The sequence below is a fragment of the Neolamprologus brichardi genome, chromosome 18 (genome assembly GCF_056152115.1).
Source record: "Neolamprologus brichardi isolate AB-2024 chromosome 18, ASM5615211v1, whole genome shotgun sequence".
Classification (NCBI taxonomy): domain Eukaryota; kingdom Metazoa; phylum Chordata; class Actinopteri; order Cichliformes; family Cichlidae; genus Neolamprologus; species Neolamprologus brichardi.
In genome coordinates, this window is record NC_142121.1 from 939,878 (window position 1) to 965,676 (window position 25,799).

The 25,799-nt window shown below is 41.8% G+C and overlaps 3 protein-coding genes across 10 annotated transcripts in view; 2 read left to right on the plus strand and 1 right to left on the minus strand.

The window, feature by feature from the left end:
- The window catches only part of LOC148097218 (uncharacterized), a 532,237-nt gene that overhangs the window by 269,775 nt on the left and 236,663 nt on the right, over nt 1-25,799 (minus strand). The gene's annotated exons all lie outside the window — the stretch shown is intronic.
- LOC148097225 (uncharacterized) lies at nt 825-11,579 on the plus strand. Of its 5 annotated transcripts, none has more exons than XM_087831892.1 (3): nt 825-996; nt 10,353-10,994; nt 11,160-11,579. In XM_087831892.1, exons 1-3 carry the CDS (start codon nt 825-827, stop codon nt 11,327-11,329), a joined length of 984 nt encoding a protein of 327 aa, XP_087688018.1. In that variant the 3' UTR covers nt 11,330-11,579. The 5 variants fall into 5 exon arrangements, with proteins under 5 accessions (XP_087688018.1, XP_087688019.1, XP_087688015.1 ...); XM_087831893.1 differs by having other exon boundaries at nt 10,353-10,910; XM_087831889.1 differs by having other exon boundaries at nt 10,344-11,579.
- LOC102781819 (uncharacterized) overlaps nt 17,555-25,799 on the plus strand; it is a 32,678-nt gene continuing 24,433 nt past the window's right edge. Inside the window, exons 1-3 of the mRNA XM_087831927.1 lie at nt 17,555-17,799; nt 19,294-19,469; nt 22,641-22,670. Coding sequence (XP_087688053.1) covers nt 17,628-17,799; nt 19,294-19,469; nt 22,641-22,670 — 378 coding nt within the window. The 5' untranslated portion in view covers nt 17,555-17,627. The remainder of the gene's footprint in view (nt 17,800-19,293; nt 19,470-22,640; nt 22,671-25,799) is intronic.

Below are 25,799 nucleotides of genomic sequence, written 5' to 3' on the forward strand. Positions count from 1 at the left end.
AGGCTTTCGGCCCTGACCGTGTCCGTGCCGTCGGGTGAGAAAGGCGACATCTCACTGATTCTGATGTGTCAGCGGGTCCGCGCTTTGTGTTTACGTCTTTGTGCATAATAGCCCACGTGTATCTGCTGTCATTTACTGTTTTAGCTGTTTGGTGGTTGTTGAAATTTAGTGAGGTTTAACCTGAGATTCTGGCGTTTGGGGCAAAATAAATTTATATTAAAAATCGATTCAGGATTTTAATGAATCAATATCTTGTTATCCAAGCTAGAATCGATTTTAATCGATAATCAAAACCCGACCCTAGTAACTGTGTAATCATGCTTATGTACATCTGGATAATGACACAAACTGTGTGGCGCTTCACTTTTTAATAAACTAAAAGACATAAGTCAGGTTATAGGATCTGTAGTGTTGTTTATTTATATTATAGTACTTATCATTTGTGATATTTATTACTGTGTGCATACTTTATTAGAAGAGAAAATCTCTTCCTTGCTGGTTCCATCGAAGAAGAAATACTCAAGTAACTATGTAGCACGTACGTAATCCAATTCCACAACACAGTGTGATGGGGGAATCAGCTGGGTTTTGTTGCCCATTTTATTTTGAATCTGGCGCGAACCGGCGAGCCAATTCCCGAATCAGTCACGTGGTACGGATTGCCCACAACGCCTCTAACGTCACTGCATACGTAATCAAAGCAAGCCTCGATACGCGCTTCACAAAAACTCCCCCGAGATTACTCGACACACGGGACACATCACTAGCTAATACCGTCCCACGTGTGTGACCGAACAGAGAGTGTGTGAGCTGTGGCAGTAACAATGCCTTCAGTTCAGTATCTGAGAGAGTTTATCAACGAGCGACTAACTGCTGCTGCTGAACAAATATTCTTGGAGTTTGAAAAAACGATCGTCCAGTACGAGGAAGAGATCGACCGTCAGCGCAGACTGCTGGATATCACCTGGAAACCCGAAATCAAGCTGCACAGGACAGGTGAGTGTCCCTCTGAGGATCCTGATCACAGCTCTGCGGGACGTTTCTGATTGTGAGGACTTTATGCAGTTTAATGTACAGCTGGTAGATGTGACCGTTATATATCGGATCACGATATGAAAACATCTGTTGTTTCACGTTATACGCTATTGTTTGTTTTATGTGCCACCCAGTTTACTTTACTTTTTCGTCGTTTTGATGGTCACTGTAGTGCAGTGGTTCCCAGACTCTTTTCGCTGGGCCCCCCTTTGTTTTACAGAAAAATGTTCGCACCCCCCCCCCCCCCCCCCTCGCGCGCACGCACGCACGCACGCACTAACACATCCTCCAACCACACACACCCATATTTTGCTCAATTACGGTTTATTTCACACCTCAAACATTTAGTAAACAATTAGGCAAATACAATCTGCAGGTAGTAAGGAAATAAACTACTAACTGTTTTACGCTGCGTCCGCACCTACACGGGTATTTTTGAAAACGCAGCTGTTTCGTCCACACGTAAACGACGTTTCGAATTACCGAAAACTGAGATTTTTTTAAAACTCATTTTTTTGCCTGTGGATGAGGAATACAGAGTTTGTCATGCAAAGTTAAAGGTATGTGCCTTTTTTCACGTCAGCTGAGCGCCACGTTATTGTTTACATGAGATGATTTGCAGAATGGCAGATAGTCAGATTAACAGTATTTTGTCTCTGTCTTCAGGTTTTACACGCTTGCATATAAACAAGCAGTTACTGTCCCTCTATTTACAAAGGCAGAGGCGTCAAGGTGTAATTATATTACATGTAGTTTTTTTCCTGTGTAATAATATTCAACATTGCTATCAATACATTTTTCAAAAAAAAATGCCTCTCTGTGCAAAATGGGTTTAAAAACATAAACAGCTGTGGGATCCTGTTTGTCCGTGTTTTGGAGAACCCAGCGGTGCTCCCTACACAGGGAAAACCAATCCTGCAGGGGAGACCTACCTTGGCACTTGTGCAGGTGAAGCCAAAGGGAAGATTTGCTTCACCATATTTTCTAGTCTTTGGCTTAGAATGAAGTTGGTTTGGAAACATATTCAGCGATGCTTCATCTCCTGCTTTGCGTTTGTGTAGGCGCCCCATGCTAGCAGCGTTTTTTTCCCCCCCTTTTCATTCCGAGCCCCCCCTGCAATGGCTCTGCACCCCCCCCCTAGGGGGCGGGCCCCACACTTTGGGAAGGTCTGCTGTAGTGCCTATATTGATTTCTTAAAATTCTCTCTTTCTCTTATATTTAAAATAACTACTCTTTGGACGGACAAGCGACTGTTTTTAGGCGTCGGTTTGTAGCGACAACAACAGTACAACCATTGTGTGGCTCTGCCGTCCACTTGTTTGTTTTCTACATAAACCTTTCAAAATAAAGCTAAAAATCCTGTTGAGATTTTTCAAATAAACTGAAATGATGAAAAAACACATTCTCAAACATCAAAATTCAGAATATGCATTAAACAAATTACCTCAAATAAAAACATGAAGTGACTGTAAATGGTACTTACAGTCACTGCGTGACTGAAGGGACAAAGAATCCCAGCATGACCAGTAAAGACGAGGCAGAACCAGGTAGCTCAAACAGAAGGACCAGTCTAAACAAATCCAGGACCTTATTCCTAAACGAGGGGCTGCCTCTGTAGCAGGGACATGGTTTGGTTATGAAAAGTCTGACATGGACCTGAAAACTGTACAAGGCAAGTTTATTTATATAGCACAATTCAACAACGAGGTGATCCAACGTGCTTTACAGAGACATTTACAGAGCAGCAGAGCTCTGAATGAGCTGTAGTTGTCTGACTGATTTTTTTTTTTAGGTAAACCTGTAAAGATGCTGTTACAGTAATCAAGCCTACTAAAGATGAATGCATGGACTAGTTTTTCCAGGTCCTGTTGAGACATCAGATCTTTTATCCTTGAAATATTCTTGAGGTGATAGTAAGCTGATTTTGTTATTGTCTTAATGTGTTTTTCTAAGTTTAGGTCTGCATCCATCACTACACCCACATTTCTCGCCTGGTTTGTGGTTTTTAGGTGTATAGATTGAAATTCTCTGGTGACCTGTAATCGTTTTTCTTTGGCACCAAACACTATTACCTCAGTTTACCTCAGTGACTTTCATTGTTACACATTATTTTCCATTCTTAATTGCTTTTTTCTTGCCAACACTCTACTTTCTGCAGTACAATACTGATCAACTTGATCAACCTCCATTGCCGCAGAACAGCTTTAAATTGTTAACCAATTTTGTGTACATTATTTTTCAGTTTTGGTTACCTTACCTTTAAAAAACCCCAAAACCTCTAGCAGTTCACCACTCTTGTACCACTTCGAGCTATTCTTTGGACTCGAACAACTTAAATTGCAATAAATAACTGAAATTATTGAAATTAGGGTGTTCTAAAACTTTTGACGAGTAATGTATGTGTTTCATCAGCCTACACTTTTAGGATTAACTTCCTGTTTGGTGTTTACACCATTCAAATACACCATGTGAACAGTTGTGATCATGTGGTTTCATAAATTAGGCTTTGGGTTAAAGGAAATGTATCTGGTACAGTTCATCTTTAAAAAATCCAGTACAGCTCTAAAAGTGTCTTTTAAATAAAACAATAATTAAACTGCAATAATTTAATTATTTTAGAAATCAGAATCTTAGAACTTTAAAGAACATCATTCTTTTAATTACATGGCTGTGGTTGGGTGTGGTTTGTGGTTCAGCTACAAGAGATGGGTGGAGCTATGGGTTCAAGGTGATGCGTCAGAGGGAGGCCGACCAACAGCCGATCATGTCTCCCACATTTGAGTGAGTCTCCAGGACATGAAGACAGAACTTTGTGCAGTGTGTGCTTTTAAGGAGCCTGTTCTTCTCTAGTAATGCAGCAGCTGAGTACGTCTTAGGTACTTGAAGTCAAAAAGCTCCCTCCTGAATCATCTAAGCACTTGGTGAATCGCTGGTTTCCAACTAGGAACCTCCTTGTTATAAGACAACACTGCCACTACCATGTTGTCAGTTAGCACTGAATTCACTTTCACTTACTGGAGTCGAGCTAAATATCTAAGTTAGAAGGTATGTAAACGCTATATAAAAGAGCGCTCGCTTGTGGCTCTGAAGCTTGAGTTCCTCTGTGTGAGTTCTTGGTTTAGTGATTCCTCAGCTCACTACAGTATATTTATTATCTACAGCTTTTCAACTGCAGCTTGTAGTTAAACCCTCCTCTGTCCTTATTGCTGGACTTCCTCTGTTCATGGGCTAACTTGTGGAGTAGGGTCTGTATTCTCTCTGTATTCATTTATGGCCTTTTTTCCTTGTAGCTAATTTTTAATGAGAATATATTTATTTGTTAACTCTGAGGATTCAGCCAACATTTCTGCATTTCTGTGGTATTTTCAACAGCTGATGTCAGTCATCATCAGCACTGACAAGAGGTGTAAACTTTCTGTGTATTTCTGACTGACATTCCTACTTTTAAGCCTTGTTTTAACAGTATGCACTGCTTGAAAAATTAAAGGAATACTTTTTAACCAGAGTATAGCATCAGGTCAGTCAAACTACTGGCATATTGATCTGGTCAGTTAAGCAGCAGAGTGGGTTAGGGATGGGAATCCAAGGACCTGTACTGCTGGGCACCGGCTATCCTAAAGAACCGGTTCCTGGACATTACATTTATTTTTATTGCACAAAAGGATAAAAACATGATGGTAAAGTAGAAACTGCATCCAGGACAAATCAGCTGCTAATATGGCTGTTCGATATAACGATATACAGGGTGTGCCATTTATATGGATACAGCATAATAAACTTACGGTGAAACCAAGCACACCATTGTTTTTCTTGTGACATTACCAATAAGTTTGATGTGTCACATGGCCCTCTTCCTATTGAAAAAACAAAAGTTGTATCCAAGATGGCCGACTTCTAAATGGTCACTACCCATCTTGAGGAGTTTGCCCCCTCACATATACTAATGTGCCACAAACAGGACTTTGATATCACCATCCATTCCCATGTTATTACAGTGTATCCATATAAGTGGCACACCCTGTATATCGGATGACGATATAAAAACGTCTGTCGTTTAATTTTACGCTATCGTTTGTTTTGTGGTGTCGCAAAATAAACTGTTTACGGCAATATTTTTTTTCATCATTTTGATGGTCACTGTAGTGGCTATATTACTTTCCTAAAGTTCTCTCTTTCTCTTATATTTAATATAACCACACTATAGATGGATAAGCGCCTGATTTATGCGTTGTCGTTAGCAACATCCATCCATCCATCCATTTTCATCCGCTTTATCCGAGGCCGGGTCGCGGGGGCAGCAGCCTAAGCAGAGAGGCCCAGACCTCCCTCTCCCCAGCCACCTCCTCCAGCTTATCCGGGGGAACACCAAGGCGTTCCCAGACCAGCCGAGAGATATAATCTCTCCAGCGTGTCCTAGGTCTGCCCCGGGGCCTCCTCCTGGTGGGACATGCCCAGAACACCTCACCCAGGAGGCGCCCAGGAGGCATCCTTGTCAGATGCCCGAACCACCTCAGCTGGCTCCTTTCGATGTGGAGCAACAGCGGCTCTACTCTGAGCCCATCCTGGATGGCCGAACTTCTCACCCTATCTCTAAGGGAGAGGCCAGCCACCCTTTGGAGGAAGCTAATTTCTGCCGCTTGTATCCGCGATCTCGTTCTTTCGGTCACTACCCACAGCTCGTGGCCATAGGTGAGGGTAGGGACGTAGATCGACCGGTAAATTGAGAGCTTCGCTTTTACACTCAGCTCCCTCTTCACCACGACGGACCGGTGCAGCGTCCGCATTACTGCAGCTGCAGCCCCAATCCATCTGTCGATCTCCGGCTCCCTTCTCCCATCACTCGCGAACAAGACCCCGAGATACTTGAACTCCTCCACTTGGGGCAGGAACTCATCCCCGACCCGGAGTGGGCACTCCACCCTTTTCCGGCTGAGAACCATGGCCTCAGATTTGGAGGTGCTGATCCTCATTCCCACTGCTTCACACTCGGCTGCGAACCGTTCCAGTGCAAGCTGGAGGCCCCCACCCAATGAAGCCAACAGAACCACATCATCCGCAAAAAGCAGAGATGAGATTCTGAGGCCACCAAAGTGAAAGCCCTCCGACACTTGGCTGTGCCTAGAAATCCTGTCCATAAAAATTATGAACAGAACCGGTGACAAAGGGCAGCCCTGGCGGAGCCCATCACCCACCGGGAACGAGTCTGACTTATTGCCAGCAATGCGAACCAAGCTCTTGCAATGGTTGTATAGGGATCGAATGGCCCGTAGCAATGGGCCAGACACCCCATACTCCCGCAACACCTCCCACAGGACACCCTGAGGGACACGGTCGAATGCCTTCTCCAAGTCCACAAAACACATGTAGACTGGTTGGGCAAACTCCCATGCACCCTCAAGTATCCTTGAGAGGATAAAGAGCTGGTCCAGTGTTCCGCGACCAGGACGAAAACCGCATTGTTCCTCCTGTATCTGAGGTTCGACTAGTGGATGAACTCTCCTTTCCAGCACCCTGGCATAGACTTTCCCAGCGAGGCTGAGGAGTGTGATCCCCCTGTATTTGGAACACACCCTCCGATCTCCCCTCTTAACGATGGGGACTACCACCCCGGTCTGAAAGTCCAGGGGTACTGCCCCCGATCTCCACGCAACATTGCAGAGGCGTGTCAACCAGGACAGCCCTACAACGTCCAGAGCCTTCAGGAACTCGGGGCGGACCTCATCAACACCAGGGGCTCTGCCACCAAGGAGTTGTTTAACTGCCTCAGTGACCTCGCCCCCCGGAAATTGGCGGGTCATTCCCCTCATCCCCAGACTCTGCTTCCTCCTTGGAAGATGTGTCAGTGGGATTAAGGAGGTCCTTGAAGTATTCCTTCCACCGCCTGACAATTTTCTCAGTCGACGTCAGCAGCGCTCCGCCAGCACTATACACAGTGCAGGCAGAGCACCGGTTTCCCCTCCTGAGATGCCTGACGGTTTACCAGAATCTCTTCGAGGCAGTCCGAAAGTCTTTTTCCATGGCCTCTCCGAACTCCTCCCACACCCGAGTTTTTGCTTCAGCCACTGCCCAAGCCGCATTCCGCTTGGCCTGTCGATACCTGTCGGCTGCCCCCGGAGTCCCACAGTCTAACCAAGCCCGATAGGACTTCTTCTTCAGCCTGGTGGCTCCCTTCACCTCTGGTGTCCACCATTTGGTTCGGGGATTACCACCATGGCAGGCACCAACCACCTTGCGGCCGCAGCTCAATGCAGCAGTTTCGGTAATGGAGACGCTGAACATGGTTCATTTTGGACTCAATGTCCCCAGTCTCCCTCGGAATGCTGTTAAAGCTCTGCCGGAGGTGTGCGTTGAAGATCTCGTGGACTGGGGCCTCTACTAGACGTTCCCAGCACACCCTCACTACGCGTATAGGTGCACCGGGTCTGTCCAGCGTCCTCCCCCGCCACCTGATCCAACTCACCACCAGGTGGTGATCAGTTGACAGCTCAGCCCCTCTCTTTACCAGAGTGTCCAGAACATATGGTCGCAGGTCTGGTGATACGATTACAAAATCGATCATCGACCTACGGCCTAGAGCATCCTGGTGCCACGTGCACTTATGTTCGAACAAGGTGTTCGTTATGGCCAAACTGTGATTTGCACAGAAGTCCAATAACAAAACACCGCTCGGGTTCAGATCAGGGAGGCCGTTCCTCCCAATCACACCCCTCCAGGTCTCGCTGTCGTTACCCACGTGAGCATTGAAGTCTCCCAGCAGGACAACAGAGTCTCCAGTCTCCAACAACGACGGTAAAACCATCTTGTGTCCGCTTGTTTATTTTCCACATAAACTTTTCACAATAAAGTTCAAGATCCTGTTGAGACTTTTCAAATAAACTAAATCACATGAAAGAGTATCCAGAGTATTTTCAGATGAGAAGCAAAAAAGAGCCGTCAGGTGCTTAAAAAATAAACCTTAGACTCAAACGTTAGAACAGGCTTTTCCCCGCAGCACGCCGTGTAATATATACTAACAAAGAAAACAGCGGCCGTTACAACTTATGTCTAAAAATGTATCGTTTCATGCATAGGTTAAAACACTCAACTCCAGGTACACGACGCCCAGCTGGAAACACTTCACACAAGTCGAGCTGTCCGAAAATCACAGAATTTACAGAGAATGTTAAATTTTTGTGATTTATATCGTTATCGGGATATGAGATTTTGGTCATATCGCACAGCCCTAGCTGCTAACACAACTATGGCTCTGTGCATACAGCATGCTAACACTAAGCTAGCCAAGAGCCCAGAGTGACGCTGCAGTTTAGAGCTGACCCCATTAACATTAAAATTTTGTAACGAGTAGTACAACAAGTTACTTTCTTTTCGGAGTAAATACTGCATTAATTTTAAGTCCTCTATGTAATATGTGTAACAACGTTTTTTCGTCGTTGTTGTTGTTGTGGGTTGTTTGTTTTTTTGTAATAACGACCTCAGCACTGATCACAGCAGGGGAAATACCTCTAACATGCACAAATTAATTTGCATAAATGTAATGTCTTTGATATGCTGCTTAATGGTAGCGGTGACTTTAAAAGCAGAGGCAATAAGGATCGAAGACAGAATGATACAAAATTGAAACATTAAGCGTTATCAATAATCAGTTGGAATGACTTAATTCTTCTCAATTTCCATCCATATCTGGGACGTTATGTTTCATTCCATCTGGTACTACGAGGTTACAACTCAGACTGTCCAGGAGCTCAGTGATGGGCAGATCAAGATCTAGGAGGGGATCCCCCAGGACACCTGTCATTTCATGCCCACACGGGTGTCCAACTCGAGTTCTTGAGAGCCACTGTCCTGCAGCTTTTAGATGCATCCCTACCTAGGGATGGGTAGCATTTAGGTTTTATCCGATACCAGTACCAAACCAGTACTTTTGAAACGGTGCCTGTGCTTAAACGGTGCTGAAACCGGTGCTTAAAGAATGGAGAACACAAAATTGGTCCAAAAACCTTATGTTCAGCTGTTTTGGGGGTTTTTTTTGTGAAAAGACGTTAGCCTTTTCTGCAGATACAAGGGATATAAGGTATCACTCTTGGCTGGAAGCAGTGCTTAATCAATAGAGAAAAAACCCCCACAAACTTTGTCCAAAAATCTCTCATGTTTAAATGTTCTCCACTTTTTCTTTGGTCATTTTTGCCTTTTTGGCCAGGGTGAAGGGAGTATCTGCCATCAAACAAGAAGACAGCTGCATGTAACTACGACGGTGTTTGCTAGTTCACCTTACATGCGTTAATGTGGACACTCTTAATAACGTGGTTAGCGTACTCAACGTAAATTACACACGAACAACATTAAGCTACTCACTCAGAGAAGAACGGCTGCTGCTGCCATCATCATCCGTCATCATTTCTGCTACATTGGCAGGGCTAGGGGCCAGGACTCTTCTCTTCGGGTTCTTGGGGGATGTTGCTAACTCCGGGTCTGATAACGGGCAACCCACCCGCAGTAGATGTGCTCGGTGTGAGCTCTCGCAGCAAGCTATCAAATACGGCGCATTTCTTGGCTTTTAACAAAATGCTATATCACAGTATCACCTTAAAGCACTTGTTGCAGGCTGCTGAGTTTGCATCTTTTGCTGTGAAGTACAGCCAGACTTTGATCGCTTCGCCTTAGGCATTTTTAATCTGTCGCTCTGCTCAAAAAGAACGTACGTACCTGGGCCCGCCTACTACGCTTGCAAAGGTAAAATGATCGGCTAGAATTCAAAGTGTATGACATTTCAGGAAAAAAAGCACCGAAATAAAGCACCGAAATGTGCGCTGCTTTTCGGTCTTGTTACTGTTTATGTCAGAACCGGTGCCATACCGGTACCCATCCCTATCCCTACCCCAGCACTGCTTAATCAAATGGTTGGAATACCTCTTCAGCACACCATCAAGTTTGGCAAAGGCCTGGTAACAAGCCATTCATTAGATTCAGTTGTGTCTGAACAAGGATGCATCTAAAAGCTGCAGGACAGAAGCTCTCAAGGACTGGAGTTGTACACCCCTGCCCTACTAGCACATAGGGCCAATTAAACTACTGAGTACCATTTTGAGTTGCAGTAAAATTTTTAGGGAGTCCTTGAATTCAGCCACATGGCATCCTTTCATTCCCAACACATACCCAGTCCATGGCACTATAGATATCAAGCTTAATTTAATTTTCCATTGTGATGTGATACTTGTTCAAAGTCTTCCTTTATTTTTTGTACAGTATATTTGCTCAGTATGATTTTTTTTCTATTTTCACATCACCTTTCTTTTAATTGTCTCCTTTTTCCCCTCCAGACGCCCCACAGCAGCATGTCTGTAAGGAAGAGGAGGTTTTCACTGACCAGCAGCTCTGGAACCAGGAGAGGAGCTACAATCTGGACCAGGAGGAATCAGAAGCTCCACAGATTAAAGAGGAACAGGAGCAACTCTGTAGCAGTCAGGAGGGAGAGCAGCTGGTACTGAAGGAGGAGATTCATGCCTTTATGGTGACTGCTGCTGAGGAAAGAGACCACAGTGAACCAGAACCAAAAAGAGACCAACTCAACTGTTTCACCTCTGCTGTAGCTGTGAGACAATATCAGGGAGGAAGGAAGAAAGATTCAGAATCACCAAGAAATAAAAAAAAGGGTCACAATAATGTAGAACACCAACCTACGCCAGACAGTCAGTGGAAGTCTGACAAAAGTAAAAAGTCTTTTAAATGTGATGTTTGTGGAAAAGCCTTCAAACATAATTATGAAATGAAAAGGCATTATAGAATCCATACAGGGGAGAAGCCGTTTTCCTGTAAAACATGTGGGAAAATGTTTGCATCTAGTGGTTCTGTAGTGAAACACATGAGAATCCACACAGGTGAGAAACCATATTCTTGCAAAGTGTGTGGGAAAAGTTTTAGACAGAGAAACGATGTGAATATCCACATGACCACGCACACAGGTGAGAAGCGATATCACTGTGAAATATGTGGGAAAATGTTTGCACGTAGTAATTGCTTACTGAGGCACAAAAAAATTCACACAAGTGAGAAACCTTACTGTAAAACATGTGGGAAAACATTTCAACTTAGAAGTTTGTTATTGATGCACACAAAACGTCACACAGGTGAGAAACCATATCATTGTAACACATGTGGGAAAACGTTCGGCCGTAAAAGTCATTTAACAGAGCACAAAAGAATACACACAGGTGAGAAACCATATCATTGCAAAACTTGTGGGAAGGCATTCAGATATCGTGCTCATTTTTTGTGCCACATAAAAATACACATGTAGAAGCGTAATTTTAACAAGATTAACAGTTTATCAAGCTGTGTAGAGCGTAAAGTTAAACATAAGTCAGCATGGTAACTAATGGTCAACACAGCATGATAGCGGAATTTGGACATATATGAATCTAGAGATCTGAACCAATCTTGTGGTGGTTTAGCTGGGATCACTAAGAATAAATAATTTATTTTTTTGGTAAGACCATCAGTTTTATAGCGGCAACCCTTCCCATGAGTGATATAGGTAAACATTTTCAACTAGCCAGCTCGCCTTCTACTTTTTTTTTTTAAAAGTGGGATATGGTTTAACTTAGCTAAATCTGCAAGCGTAGGAGAAACATTGCAGATTGCAGAGGGGTAGAAGAAGAAGAGTTATGGAGGAGCAATTAATTGGAAGGACTGTAGATTTTGACCAGTTAATTGAATAATCTGAGACTCTTGCAAAAGAGTTTATCAATTCAATCATCCCAGAGAGATTTGTTTGTGAGTTTTGGAGAAAAAGTAACACATCATCCGCATAAAGGCTGATTTTATGTTCCACGTTCTTGCATTTTGTGCCCTTAATTACTGAATTCTGTCTAATTGCTGCTGCTAGTGGTTCAATAAAAATTGCAAACAGTGAAGGGGAGAGTGGGCATCCCTGCCTGGTGCCCCTAAGGAGACAGAAGCTGGAGGATGTTTGATCGTTTGTTTTGACACAAGCTGTTGGGGAATTGTATAATATTTTTAACTAGTTAATGAAAGAGGTTCCAAAACCAAATTTGTGAAAAGTTGCAAATAGAAATGTCCAGTTAACTCTGTCAAATGCTTTTTCTACATCTAAAGAAAACTTTGTAGTTTCAATGTTTTTACTGCATGAGTAGTCTATAAAATCAAGTAATCTACGTGTATTTGTTGATGAGTGCCTACCTTTTATGAAACCAGTTTGATCTTTGTACTAAGAATGTCGTTTTTTGTTTTTTTTTTATAAATTAATGATTTCTTTTAATTCTAGTTTTGTTTTGCGTATTTTGTTCAATGTTTCCTGATCTTGGTGGGACACGTAGGCTTCTTCTAGGGATTTGATAGTTTTTTTTTCTAATTCTTGAATATTTTTGTCGTCTTCTTTCTTTTTATGTGACAAGAAAGAAATTATTTTACCTCTAATCACAGCTTTCCCTGCTTCCCATTGAACAGAAACTGATGTTCCGGGAGTGTCATTAAAGTCTAAATATAGAGTCCACTCTTTTTTTAAAATATTTAATAAACTCTTCATCTTTGAGCAGTGATGTATTAAATCTCCAGTTTTTACTTGGTGTAGTATACTTCTTATGTATCTGTGTTAAAGATACAGGAGCATGATCGCTGACAGCTACAGGGTGAATCTCAGTGTCTGAAATATCACTCAGCAATGAGCTACTGACTAGGAAATAATCCGGACGAGAGTAGGCGTGATGAACATGTGAGAAAGTCTACAGACCGGGACACAATGAGGGCTGCTTCTAACAGTTTGGACGAGTTTAAGGACACTGTAACCTCCTATATCCACTTCTGTGAGGACAGCATTGTGCCATCACGCACCAGGGTGAGTTATAACAATGACAAACCCTGGTTTACTCCTAAACTCAAAGCTGTGGCTGGAAAAGGGAAAGGCGTTCAGAAGCGGAGACAGGGACTGCTACAGAGAGGCCAAGGACAGGTTCACTAAAGAAGTGGACATTGCTAAACATCAGCACTCTGAGAAGATGCAGAAGCAGATCTCAGAGAATGACTCGGCCTCTGTGTGGAAAAGTTTTAGGAATATCACCAACTACAAGCCTAAAACCCCCCACTCCACTGATGACTTGCTCTTGGCCAACACCCTTAACGACTTTTACTGCCATTTTGACGAGCCATCAAGCAGCCTTCACACCTCCAACGGCCCCAACAATAGAGACACTTTGGACACTCATTCCCCCACCTCTCCCCACTCCATAGAGCCATCACCACCATCAAACACTTCACCTACAACCCCTCCCTCCACACCCCACACTACGGAGGATTTCACACCACCTTCTCCCACTACAACTCTTCATATTCATGAAGCAGATGTGAGGAAGCAGTTTAAGAGTCTGAATGCTCGAAAAGCTCCTGGCCCAGACGGTGTGTCTCCTGCCACCCTCAGACACTGTGCAAACGAGCTGGCCCCAGTGTTTTCTGGCATTTTCAACTCCTCACTGCAGGCATGTCATGTGCCTGCCTGCTTCAAGTCCTCTACCATAATCCCTGTCCCCAAGAAACCTAGGATCACTGGACTAAATGACTACAGACCTGTGGCTCTGACATCTGTGGTCATGAAGTCATTTGAGCGCCTGGTTCTCTCCTACATCAAGACCCTCACGGCCCCCCTCCTGGACCCCCTGCAGTTTGAGCCAACAGGTCTGCAGACGATGCTATCAACATGGCTCTACACTTCATCCTGCAGCATCTGGACTCCCCAGGAACCTACGCCAGGATCCTGTTTGTGGACTTCAGCTCTGCCTTCAACACCATCCTTCCAGACCATCTTCAAGCCAAGCTTTCCCAGATGAATGTGCCTGATCCCATCTGCCGGTGGATCACTGACTTCCTGACGGACAGGAAGCAGCATGTGAGGCAGGGAAAGAATGTCTTGGACTCTTTCTCCTCTGCTCTTCTCCCTGTACACTAACTGCTGCACCTCCACCCACCAGTCTGTCAAGCTAATCAAGTTTGCAGATGACTGCACCGTTATTGGACTCATCTCGGACGGGGATGAGTCTGCCTACAGAACGTCTGGTGTCCTGGTGCAGCCACAACAACCATTACACTGTATATATAACCTGGTCAGGAGCAGGTAATGTGTTCAGAGTTTCACTTTAAAAGTGCTGTAAGTTTCAGGTCTCTAATGTGCAGTTGTTCCCTTAATATCATCCTCATAATATACCCCTCAGGTTAGAAGTCTTTTTAGAGAAAACAGTGTCTAGGTAGAGAGTTTCTAATGGTTTGAAGTTAAACCACCTTAACGCAGTAGTATACCTGCTGTAACGGTCATTTTGCTCACCACCACAACCGTTTTTTTTTGTTTTTTTTTACAGACACTTGTTGTACACCCACTGTTACGGCGCAGGAAGCCTCTGCATTATTTTCCTGAACAGTCAGATCAGCCTGACGTCTTCAGCTGTCAGACTGCGATGTGATCAATTTTTAAATTTTGTTGTTGTTTTGTCTTTTCCATGTGTATCAAAAAACTGAAATCTACTGTGTTGTTGAATTAAAGTTAGAATTTTACAATTATGATATAAATCAAAAATGCACAACAGCTGTTTGTTTTCTTTCTTTGTTTGTTTTTATCCAATGGGTGGCTGTAGCTCAGCAGATAGAGCTGATCATCTACTGATCGGAACATTGGTGGTTCGATTCGTTAACTGAGTTACAATATTCTAAAAGTAATTAATTACTTGAAAAGTAACTATTGCGTTACCTTAAAAAAAAAAAGTTTAACCCTCTAGGGTCCAGGGTATAATTGGGAATTTTTAACTACTTTGGATTTTCCCTCCACATTTTACCTTTAAAAACTATTTGTTTTGCCTTGTTTGGTATCCCTAACCTCACGTGTCTGAATTTACAGTTATGTTTTTATTTTGACAAACTGTATTAACACAATTGATCTAAAATCAGACAAAAAACATAAAATCAGAGTAGAAAAAGTTATATTTTTACCATAACAACCACAAACATGTTTAATGAATCATATTTTATAACTTTAAATGCAAATATAAACTGTCAATTTTTAAATCATATGCACAGGTTTTACAAACAAAGTTATTTGCATCCATTTACCTTTTACCTCAATTTTTTAAATAACCATTTCAAACTATTTACAGAACAATCAACTGTTCTGCATTCGATAAGATGCCACAAATTATTTGTGCCACTCCAAAAAAATACTTTCTGTCCACTATAAAGGAAACATCACAGCCTGATACCTGCAGGTCTGACAGCAGCAGGTGTGTCACTCCTGTTTCTACCTGGAGACAGCAGTCGCCTCATTGTTCTGACACACAACACAAAACTATCCACAACACTACACACTAACTACACAAGACAACACATTAACTACACACTCCAAACACGCTAAACGTCACAAATCTCTCACATCTCAAAACTCGCTCTCTCTCTTTTTCTGCTCTCTCTCTCTCCGTCACTCCTAAAACTTCCCCTGTTTTTTGTTGTTCTTGTTTTTTGCTCATGAGCAGAGAGGTCTCGCTGCGCTCTCCTTAGACAGTAAACGTGACAAAACTATTGAGGAATAAAACGCTGTGTATATATTGTTTATCATGACTCTGGTTTTACGTGGCCTATCAACACAATTTATAAACTGATATATGTCACCTTGTTGCTTTGTCTTTAAGTGGTCATGTGATTGACCACGACTCCTTTATTCTTCCTCAGTCAAACAGCAGCACTCATGCGATTGTTTTGTCCCCTTAGCTCCAGGTGTTGTGCTAGACAGTGATCGTGATTGCCGTCCGCGGGAGCGCGCAGCTGCTTAAAGCTGTAGCGTCCAGATTACTTACAGCTGTACTTCCTGCAGCTGATATAAGATGCTGTAAGCTGAACACAGCTTCAACCATCCGTTTGTTAAAAAATAGTAACGGATCGCATTTTCTTGTTAGTAACTGTAACGGCGTTGTAACGATAGGAATAGTAATTAGTTAGATTACTCGTTACTGAAAAAAGTAACGCCATTACTTGTAACGCCGTTATTCCCATCTAGAGAAAACAGTGTCTGGGAAGGCGAGGCTGAAAAAACATGTACAACTTTATAAAGGTTTAGAGTCAAACAACCTTTGAGGTTCAGTTTCTAATGTTTTTGTATGTTTTGATGTCGAGTTGAAACTCGTCAGTTAAACTACCATCCACGTGTTTGGACTGTGAGAGGAAGCTGGAGTACCCAGAGATAAGCCACAAGGACCTTCTGTCTGCGAGGGGAGAGTGCCAACCACTGCACCACTTCTGTTTCTATTTTTAATGAATAGAAGGACTGGAGTATAAATTGGTTTAAAAGGTTTATGATGCAGGAGTCAGACCCATTTTTTGTGCACTGAAACAAATCTTTTCACAATAAAACTACACAGGAAGGCTTTTATTTTGAATTTGATTTATTTATACAGCAGTGATTTTAATTCAACATAACTCGGACTAACAGTCTTTACTGCACACAGGGTCCAATGCACACTGCTACCAGAGGATGTTTTACTTCAGAGCACCAAATAATGACATCACAAATGTGCGCACTGAAAAAAATATGACTTATAAAGTCAATTTCCTGCTGCCTATTCTACTTCCAGAATTGGAGTGATTTCCAACTCTTCACAGTGTTTCTCTCTTCTTGAGCCCACATTAGACTCCTGTAACTCTTTCCCCTAATCCTGTTCTTAAACTCACTTATAATGTGAGATAGAAGCAAAAGAGGTGCAGCAACATGTCTTTGGGGTTATTAGCTGTGAGCTGTGAGTGGTCTGATGTTCACAGCTGGAGTCAGACAGTTTTCTGCAGTCAGGAGGAGGAGGAGCTGCTTTTGTTGTCATGATGTGCCCTGTTGAATCCTGATGACAGCTTGTGTGTCTTCATGAGGTCCTGCACAGTTTGTGCTTCGTGCTGCTCTTTAAAGTTTTCCTGCTTCAACTTTGTTCACACAGAGCATCTAATTCTTCTCTCTGTGGTGTCTGAGCCAAAGAACATCCACTAAACACTCACATCTGGGCTCCACTTTGAAAGTAAAATATTACATTTATGTAAATCTGTAACCAGTAAACATTTACAGCTCGTGTAATAATAAGTGTACCTCTGAGAAAACTGTTGGAGTCAGATTTGAAAGACCTGAAAGGTTTTACTCCTTTTATTTGATACAGCAGCTGAAAAAAGCTGCTGCAGTTTCTGCTCTTTTGTCTTTGATATTTTTATATCAATATGATGGATTTATTTAGTTATGTATCAAAAATTAAATGAAAGTCAGCACTGAAAGCTAAACAGTCAAAATAATTTCCTTTATTTTTATTCCACAGCCTGCATGGAGTTTAATTCATTCGTGGATCTGTTTTCGCTTCTCACGGCAGCCTTGCTGCTCACAATCATTTATTCATTTACTGTAACAAACCGAGACGTTAAAGAGGAACTAAAGGCAACACTCGTGTGCTGCCGGAACCTCACCGCGTGACACCAGGCGGAAGTAAACAAAGGAAAGGCGCCATTATCGTCCTTTATTATCGTGTGTGTGCCTGAGCACAGAGACTGTGTTGTGTGTGTGAGCTGAGTCAGCAACAATGCCTTCAGTTCAGTATCTGAGAGAGTTTATCAACGAGCGACTAACTGCTGCTGCTGAACAAATATTCTTGGAGTTTGAAAAAACGATCGTCCAGTACGAGGAAGAGATCGACCGTCAGCGCAGACTGCTGGATATCACCTGGAAACCCGAAATCAAGCTGCACAGGACAGGTGAGTGTCCCTCTGAGGGAGGATCCTGATCACAGCTCTGCGGGACGTTTCTGATTGTGGGGACTTTTTGGAGTTGTAAGTAAGCGAAATGTACTTATGTACCACTTGGTGATATCCTCATGCGTGACGCGATCGCGAAAACGGCAAAACAATTAACACCACGCCGATGTTGTTCACAGGACAGCAAGAGTAAACGATCGGGAGACTCTAGTCGTCGTTATCGTTTTATTTCTCCGGTTTCAGCGTTTTTGCTTCACAACTAAAGCGAGCAGTTTACTTTGTGCACTAACATGGACTCGAGTCAACCAGCGCCACCTCTGGCCAAGTGCCACAGCCTACAGCCAGATCAACTTGTGACACACATCTGCACCACGTTTGAATTCGTTTGATGCACAACACATTTGTACCTTTCAGTTGTGTCTGTTTGTGCGTCATGCAAATAAACCTTGAAGAATGAAATGATATCATATATTTATTATTGGCCTACATTTGTACAAAATTCCAAATTATATACACAAAGTCATAGAAATCACCACCCCTGTTCATCATGATTTTAATATTCTCTTTTTCCATAACAATGAAATACGCCTTGGACAAATATGACACATCAATAGTTCATTAGTGTTGTCACATCACATCCTGTAAGCATCTCCTGTCTGTGTCTTTCCTCTGGAAATGAATATTTCCAGCCAATATAGGCAATCCATCAACATGGCTGGAGAGTTGGTAGTTATATACAGTCTGTATAAGTGTGGTCAATCTAATAAACATTTGTAAGGAGACGGCAGTTACTGTGAATTTACAGGACTTTCTCTGTTCATGGGCTAACTTGTGGAGTAGGGTCTGTATTCTCTCTGTATTCATTTGTGGCCTTTTTTCCTTGTAGCTGATTTTTAATGAGAGTTTATTTTTAATGAGAGTTGATTTATCTGTTACCTGTGAGGATTTAGCCAACATTTCTGCATTGATCTCGTATTTTCAACAGCTGGTGTCAGTCATCATCAGCACTGACAAGAGGTGTAAACTTTCTGTGTTTTTCTGGCTGACATTCATACTTTTAAGCCTTGTTTTAACAGTATGCACTGCTCGAAAAATTAAAGGAATGCTTTTTAACCAGAGTATAGCATCAGGTCAGTCAAACTACTGGCATATTGATCTGGTCAGTTAAGTAGCAGAGTGGGTTAGGGACGGGAATCCAAGGACCTGGACTGCTGGGCACTGGCTATCCTAAAGAACTGGTTCCCAGTAGTCCAATTCAAGTAATTCAATTGTTAGTCTGTCTGGTTATTGATCCCATTGTTCTTGCACTACAATCAGCTGATTTTAGTTTGCGTGTGAGAGGAGTGAAATAGCGGCGCACTCTGCAACATGGATATGGACATTACATTTATTTTTATTGCACTTTATTTTTTGTGCAGTATATTTGCTCAGTATGATTTTATTTTTCTATTTTCACATCACCTTTCTTTTAATTGTCTCCTTTTTCCCCTCCAGATGTCCCACAGCAGCATTTCTGTAAGGAGGAGGAAGTTATTGCTGACCAGCAGCTCTGGAACCAGGAGAGGAGCTCCAATCTGGACCAAGAGGAACCAGAAGCCCCACAGATTAAAGAGGAACAGGAGCAACTCTGTAGCAGTCAGGAAGGAGAGCAGCTGGTACTGAAGGAGGAGATTCATGCCTTTATGGTGACTGCTGCTGAGGAAAGAGACCACAGTGAACCAGAACCAAAAAGAGACCAAGTCAACTGTGTCAGCTCTGCTGTAGCAGTGAGACAATATCAGGGAGGAAGGAAGAAAGATTCACAATCACGAAGAAATAAAAAAAAAGGTCACAATAATGTAGAACACCAACCTACGCCAGACAGTGAGTGCAAGTCTGACAAAAGTAAAAAGTCTTTAAAATGTGATGTTTGTGGAAAAGCCTACAAATATAATTATGAAATGGAAAGACATTATAGAATCCATACAGGGGAGAAGCCGTTTTCCTGTAAAACATGTGGGAAAATGTTTGCACGTAGTGGTTCTGTAGTGAAACACATGAGAATCCACACAGGTGAGAAACCATATTCTTGCAAAGTGTGTGGGAAAAGTTTTAGACAGACAAATGGTTTGACTGTCCACATGATCACGCACACAGGTGAGAAGCGACATCACTGTGAAATATGTGGGAAAATGTTTGCACGTAGTAATGGCTTATTGAGGCACAAAAAAATTCACACAAGTGAGAAACCTTATTATTGTAAAACATGTGGGAAAACATTTTCACTTAGAAGTTTGTTTTTGATACACACAAAACGTCACACAGGTGAGAAACCATATCATTGTAAAACATGTGGGAAAATGTTCAAGCGTAACAGTCATTTAAAAGAGCACATAAGAATACACACAGGTGAGAAACCATATCATTGTAAAACTTGTGGGAATTCATTTAGATATCGTGCTCACTTGTTGCGTCACATGAAAATACACATGTAGAGGTGTACTCTTTTAACAAAATTAACAGTTTAGCAAGCTGTGTTGAGTGCAAAGTTAAACATAAGTCAGCATGGGAACTAATGGTAAACACAGCATGGTAGTGAGGAGGTTATGGTTAGAGTTTCATTTTAAAAGCAGGTGGAAGTGGCACATTTTTACAAATTATTCTATTTACAAAATGTTTTAAGGGCATTATCAATTCTGTACCCAAGCAACAGTGATAGGGATAACACCATTGCTTTTTTTCAGTAATTAGTAATCTAACTAATTACTATTTCTATCGTTATAATGCTGTTGCTGTTACTGTTACTATGAAGAAAATGCGGTGCGGACATGTTACAGTTTGTCAACACACAGATCGTTGAAGCTGTGTTCATCTTGCTGGGAGCTAGTGGGGCGAAACAGTCACACAAGTCCCACTGGTTGGCTGAGGAAGAATAAAGTAGTCATGGTAAACCAATTACATGACCAATTTAAGATAACGTGGTGGCACAAATAATTTGTGTGGCATCTTATTTAATGCAGAGTGTTCTGTAAATAGTTTAAAATGGTTATTAAAAAAAAGTCTTTGCTGCATTTTTAGGTAAATAGTTGCATATAACTTTTTTTATTTGCAAAAACTCCTGCATAGGTTTTTAAAATGTACAATTTCTATTTGCATTTCATGTTATGAAAATGATTTGTTAAATGTTTGTTGTTGTTACAGTAAAAAAAAAAAAAGATTTCATGGGGGTGGGGGGTTGTTTGTTTTGGTAATTTACATATTTTTTTTAATCAATTGTATTATTGAAAACATAACTGTAAATTCAGATGTGAGGTTGTGCTGAAAAGAATGATACCAAACAAGGCATGATAAAAAGTTCTTGAAAGTTGAAATGTAGAGGTCAAATCAACCCTGGACCTCAGAGGGTTAAACTTTTTTTCTAAAGTAACACCATAGTTACTTTTCTTTGTATTTAGTTACTTTTATAATATTGTAACTTAGTTAATAACTTACTTTTTTCAAGAAGTAACTATAGCTAATTACTTTTTCAAAGTAGCTTGCCCAACAGTACTGAGGAAAACATTTTCTATGTAGAAGTTGTTAAACTGTTTCCTAACTGAATGAAGTGCAAACGTTTGGTTTCTGCTCTTATATCTCGTTTGCAGTGCTGTCATTGCAGCTACTACATCACAGAACAGAACACACACCGAGAAGACCTGCTTCATCAATGAAATTAATTTCTTTTAAATTTTATTTCATTTCAAGTTGTTTGTTTGTGCTCTGGTTCTGGACAGTAACCTTTCATGTTTAAAGGTGTCTTATAAGGTGCATCCATCATTTTAAAAATAAACAGCAGCATGGAAAGGCCAGTGAGTGATAAAATAAATGGAAATAAAATATTTATTTTAGATTTGTGTTTCCGCAGAGTACAGCTTTACCCTGTGTTCTAGTTTGTTGCATGTAATCCTGTGAGATCAGCCGAACCTCCAGCTGTCAGACTACACTGTGATAAATTTGAGATTTTTTAAAAATGTGCTAACCACTGCACCATCATGCTGCTTTTCCAATTCTTTTAATAAGAATAACTTGAAAGCTATTTTAGATATGATTTTTTAATGTTGATGTTTATATCATTTATTTGTCTCATTTTCTTTTGGTCATTTAATTCATTGACATTAGTTTTCTGTTACTTTTAGCTTTTTTGTAGAGTTTTAGACTCAAGGCGTGGTGGGACGCTCATATATAGAGGTAGTTAGCATTTTCATTGATGATTTCTGTTCCTCTGCAAGTGTTAAATTAAACATTTCACCTGTTAAAATCTCCTGTACTTACTGTATTTGAGAAAAAAGTTTCTTGTCAGTCTATCCTCAGTGAAGAGACAATAACTCACATCCTTATTTATTGGGTTGGGTTTTCTCTGGCTTCCTCCATGCAGTTAGTGGGGTTAGATTCATTGTATTCTTGCAGAATGTGGGCAGCAGCTTTTGCAGAAACATCTGTGGTCATGTGACACAGTTCTGTCTTTCTGTTTCATCCTTACCTCTGCTGCTGTGTGAACAAACATTTTGAAGAAGCAGGAAGTAGATTCATCACAAAATAATAGACATTAAGTTTCTGTTGTATTTGAAAGTATGACGTTAGCTAGCTGTTATTGTATTTCAGTGAATAGCTTGTGTCACGTGACTGATTATCTTGAATAATTTCTGTTATTTTACACAATAAACATTATTCGCTCAAATTGTCACTACAACAAACCCAACTGGGCAGAGGTTTAACAGTGTGTGGCTCCCTCTAGTGGATGTTGTGGAGTATTCTGTTGTCTTTGCTCCAAAGGTTTTTGTACAGAGTTTTGCTGTTTCCTGTCACTGTGGGCTGCAGAGCACAGTAGTACACAGCAGAGTCAGACAGCTGAAGCTTCTGGATCTTCAGAGGAACTGATCTGCTGCTGGAATCCAGTGTGGAGGAAAATCTCTCCTTGAACTCGTCTGCTGTGTTTCCATCATCCCTGCTAACACGACTCAGGATGAATTTGGGGCTGTTGTTTCCATCCTGTTTGTACCAGAAGAGAGAAGGAGCTGTTAAACTGCTGGTGTTATAGAGACAGTGAAGTGTTACTGTGCCTCCTTCAGCAGCACTCTCTTTTCTGCTTGTGCTTGCAGCACGTTGTCTTTTTGTGCTCTGCATTCTGTAAAACACCAACAAACAGTATCAGTGTGCTGTTAAAGAATCATGTCAATGTTGATATCAAAGAAACAGAGTTGTCTTCATACCGAGGCACATAGCAGCCAGCAGCACTGAGATGAACAGAGGCGTCATATCTGCAGTGTAGAGTAACTGTGAGCTACAGCAAGTATAAAGAAGCTGTGATCTCTCTGTTTAGTCTTCATCAACACTAAGTTGGTGGATTAGAAGGAGGAGCCTGATCACAGTGACAGGACTCATTCACAGCCCTGTGTTATTCCCCCTGCTGACAGCTTTACACTCAGCACGTCTTTCTGCTGCTCTGCTTTCAGTGGCAGCAGGAAGTCTACAAAGTGAAAAGTCAGTGATCCTTAAACACATCAGTGTGTGAAGGGCGAGTGTGGCTTGTAGTGTTCAGCACTTTGAGAGTCTGAAAGACAAAATTTTTTAATAGAAACACAGTTAAAACTCTTCTGAAGCTGAAAGTCAAGATCAGATAGGAAGTGAATATTAGAGTCAAGATCAACTCCAAATGTAGAGCTGTACGTGTCCAAGCCAAAAAGAAGACACCCCCTCCCTGCCTACATATTCAGTGTGACAATGGAGATAGGGAGTCGATGTGTTTCTGACACATGGGATATTTGGGAATAAATCTGAAAGAATAAGTCCTGAATATAAATACACAGTTCAGAGTCCACACAGGTAACAATGATCACTAGGGCTGGGTATCGTCACTGATTTCTAGAATCGATTCAATCCATGATTCGGTTAGATTTGAATCTGGGAAATTTTGCCTCAGACAGTCAGAAATATTGTTATTCAGATCAGTACATTTATATATTTTTGTATCTATAAAAAGGAAGCTGACACTTGGAAGGCTTTATCAAAGGTGTGAGCATCAAAGCAGATGCCTTTGTGTCAAAGTAGCTGAAGATAAAACACAGACACATTTTGCATAATTTTTAAAAGTTTAAATTTGTTCAGAAGCCTACTGAACAGCAGAAATTCGGTTTTCTTTTCAGAAGTAAGTAAAAGGGAAAAAAAACAGCGGCCGACAGCGCTGTAAACAACAGTAGACTTGTGCGTAACAAGCAAGCAAATAATGCAGAAAACATTTTTAGACAGGAAACTGTTCTTGAAGTACAGAGAGAGAGCGAGAGCTGTGCATGAAGTGTGATTTTATTTCGTGGCAAAACAGCAAAAGTCCGAGGGAATTCATCACGATGTTTATGTGTAGTTTGGATCTTCTTTTGCTGCTGGTTCGGTCAATATTGTTTGGAGAGAGATGAAACTAACAGCTTTAGAATCAGTGCAAAAAGGACATAAACACAAAGCGCGGTCAGTGCCGTCGGGTGAGAAACGCCACATCTCACTGATTCTGATCTGTCGGCGGGTCCGCGCTTTGTGTTTACAACTTTGTGCAGAATCTGTGTTCCTGCTCTCATTTACTGTTTTAGCTGTTTGTTGAAATTTTGTGAGGTTTAACCTGAGATTCTGGCATTTTGGGCAAAATAAATTTATATTAAAAAATCGATTCAGGATTTTAATGAATCGATATCACGTTATCCAAGCTAGAATCGATTTTAATCGATAAATCGATTATCAAAGCCCACCCCTAATGATCACCTCTTCTGTGACAACAGCAGAATGTATACTGGGGAAAAATCGTACGATTGTAACACCTGCGGGAAATATTTTACTGACTCATCAGCACATAAAATCCACACAGGTGATCAGCTGTATTCCTGTAAGCCACATTTCTGGTGACACCAACAAACTGAATAAAGTGATGAGGAAGGCTTAATGCAAACTGGATATATTGGAATCTGTGGTGGAGAGAAGGTCACTGAACAAGCTGTTATCTACAGTTATCTTACACTAAGAGCTCCTTGTCTAACAGGCTGCTTCAGCTCCACTGACACAAGCACAGATACAGAAAATCTCTCACACTTCATGAAATAATTCTTTACGACACAGAATCAGCTGTTTGTCTCAGCCGGCACCAGTGTTGGTCAAGTTACTTGAAAAAAGTAATCAGTAACTAATTACTGATTACTTCCCCCCAAAAGTAATCCTGTTACTTTACTGATTACTTATTTTCAAAAGTAATTAATTACTTAGTTACTTAGTTACTTTTTAAAAACACGATTTACAACCTGAATAGGTAATAAAGTGATAGATCTTTCAGCCCAATTCTACTTTTTCTGCATAATCCATCATATAAAATGTAATCAAATGGAAAAGTCTCTTTTTAAAACTTGTTTTTGTCACGGTCTGGCTGGCAGACCGTGGGGATGTGGGGAAGGAGGACCCAGGCGCGGTGTGTATAAACAGTGCGTTTATTTACAGTGTGTGGAAATAACAACAATAAATCCCCGTGCTTTCCCCTGACTCCCGTGTCGTGTCTCTCCGTGAACAGTCCGTGTCTCAGCACTCCTCATGCTGGCTGCGATCTGGCGCTCCACACTTCTCCTGGGGACACAATAGAAGCAGCCGTCAGGACACATACAACTGCGGGCATACACATACACTAACTAGGCTCAACTGGACGTGGAGTCTCACACAATGATCCCGCGTCGGTGGGAGCTCCAAGATTCTCCTAAGTAGCTCCCCCGACGAGGCCTGATCGGGAGCAGGTGTGTGGCTTCGGGTGTGGCCAGTCCACCAGCAGGGCCACACCCACCAGGCCTGAAGGCGCCCGCAAACCGGCGCTCGCAGAAACACATACACACACACATCCGCAAACAGGGAGAAGAGGGACAGCAACACCAAATATACATATAATATAACCAGCCCATAACTGCTCAGGGATCCTGGGTTGCTCAGACCCAGAACCCTGACAGTTTTATTAGTTTTAATCT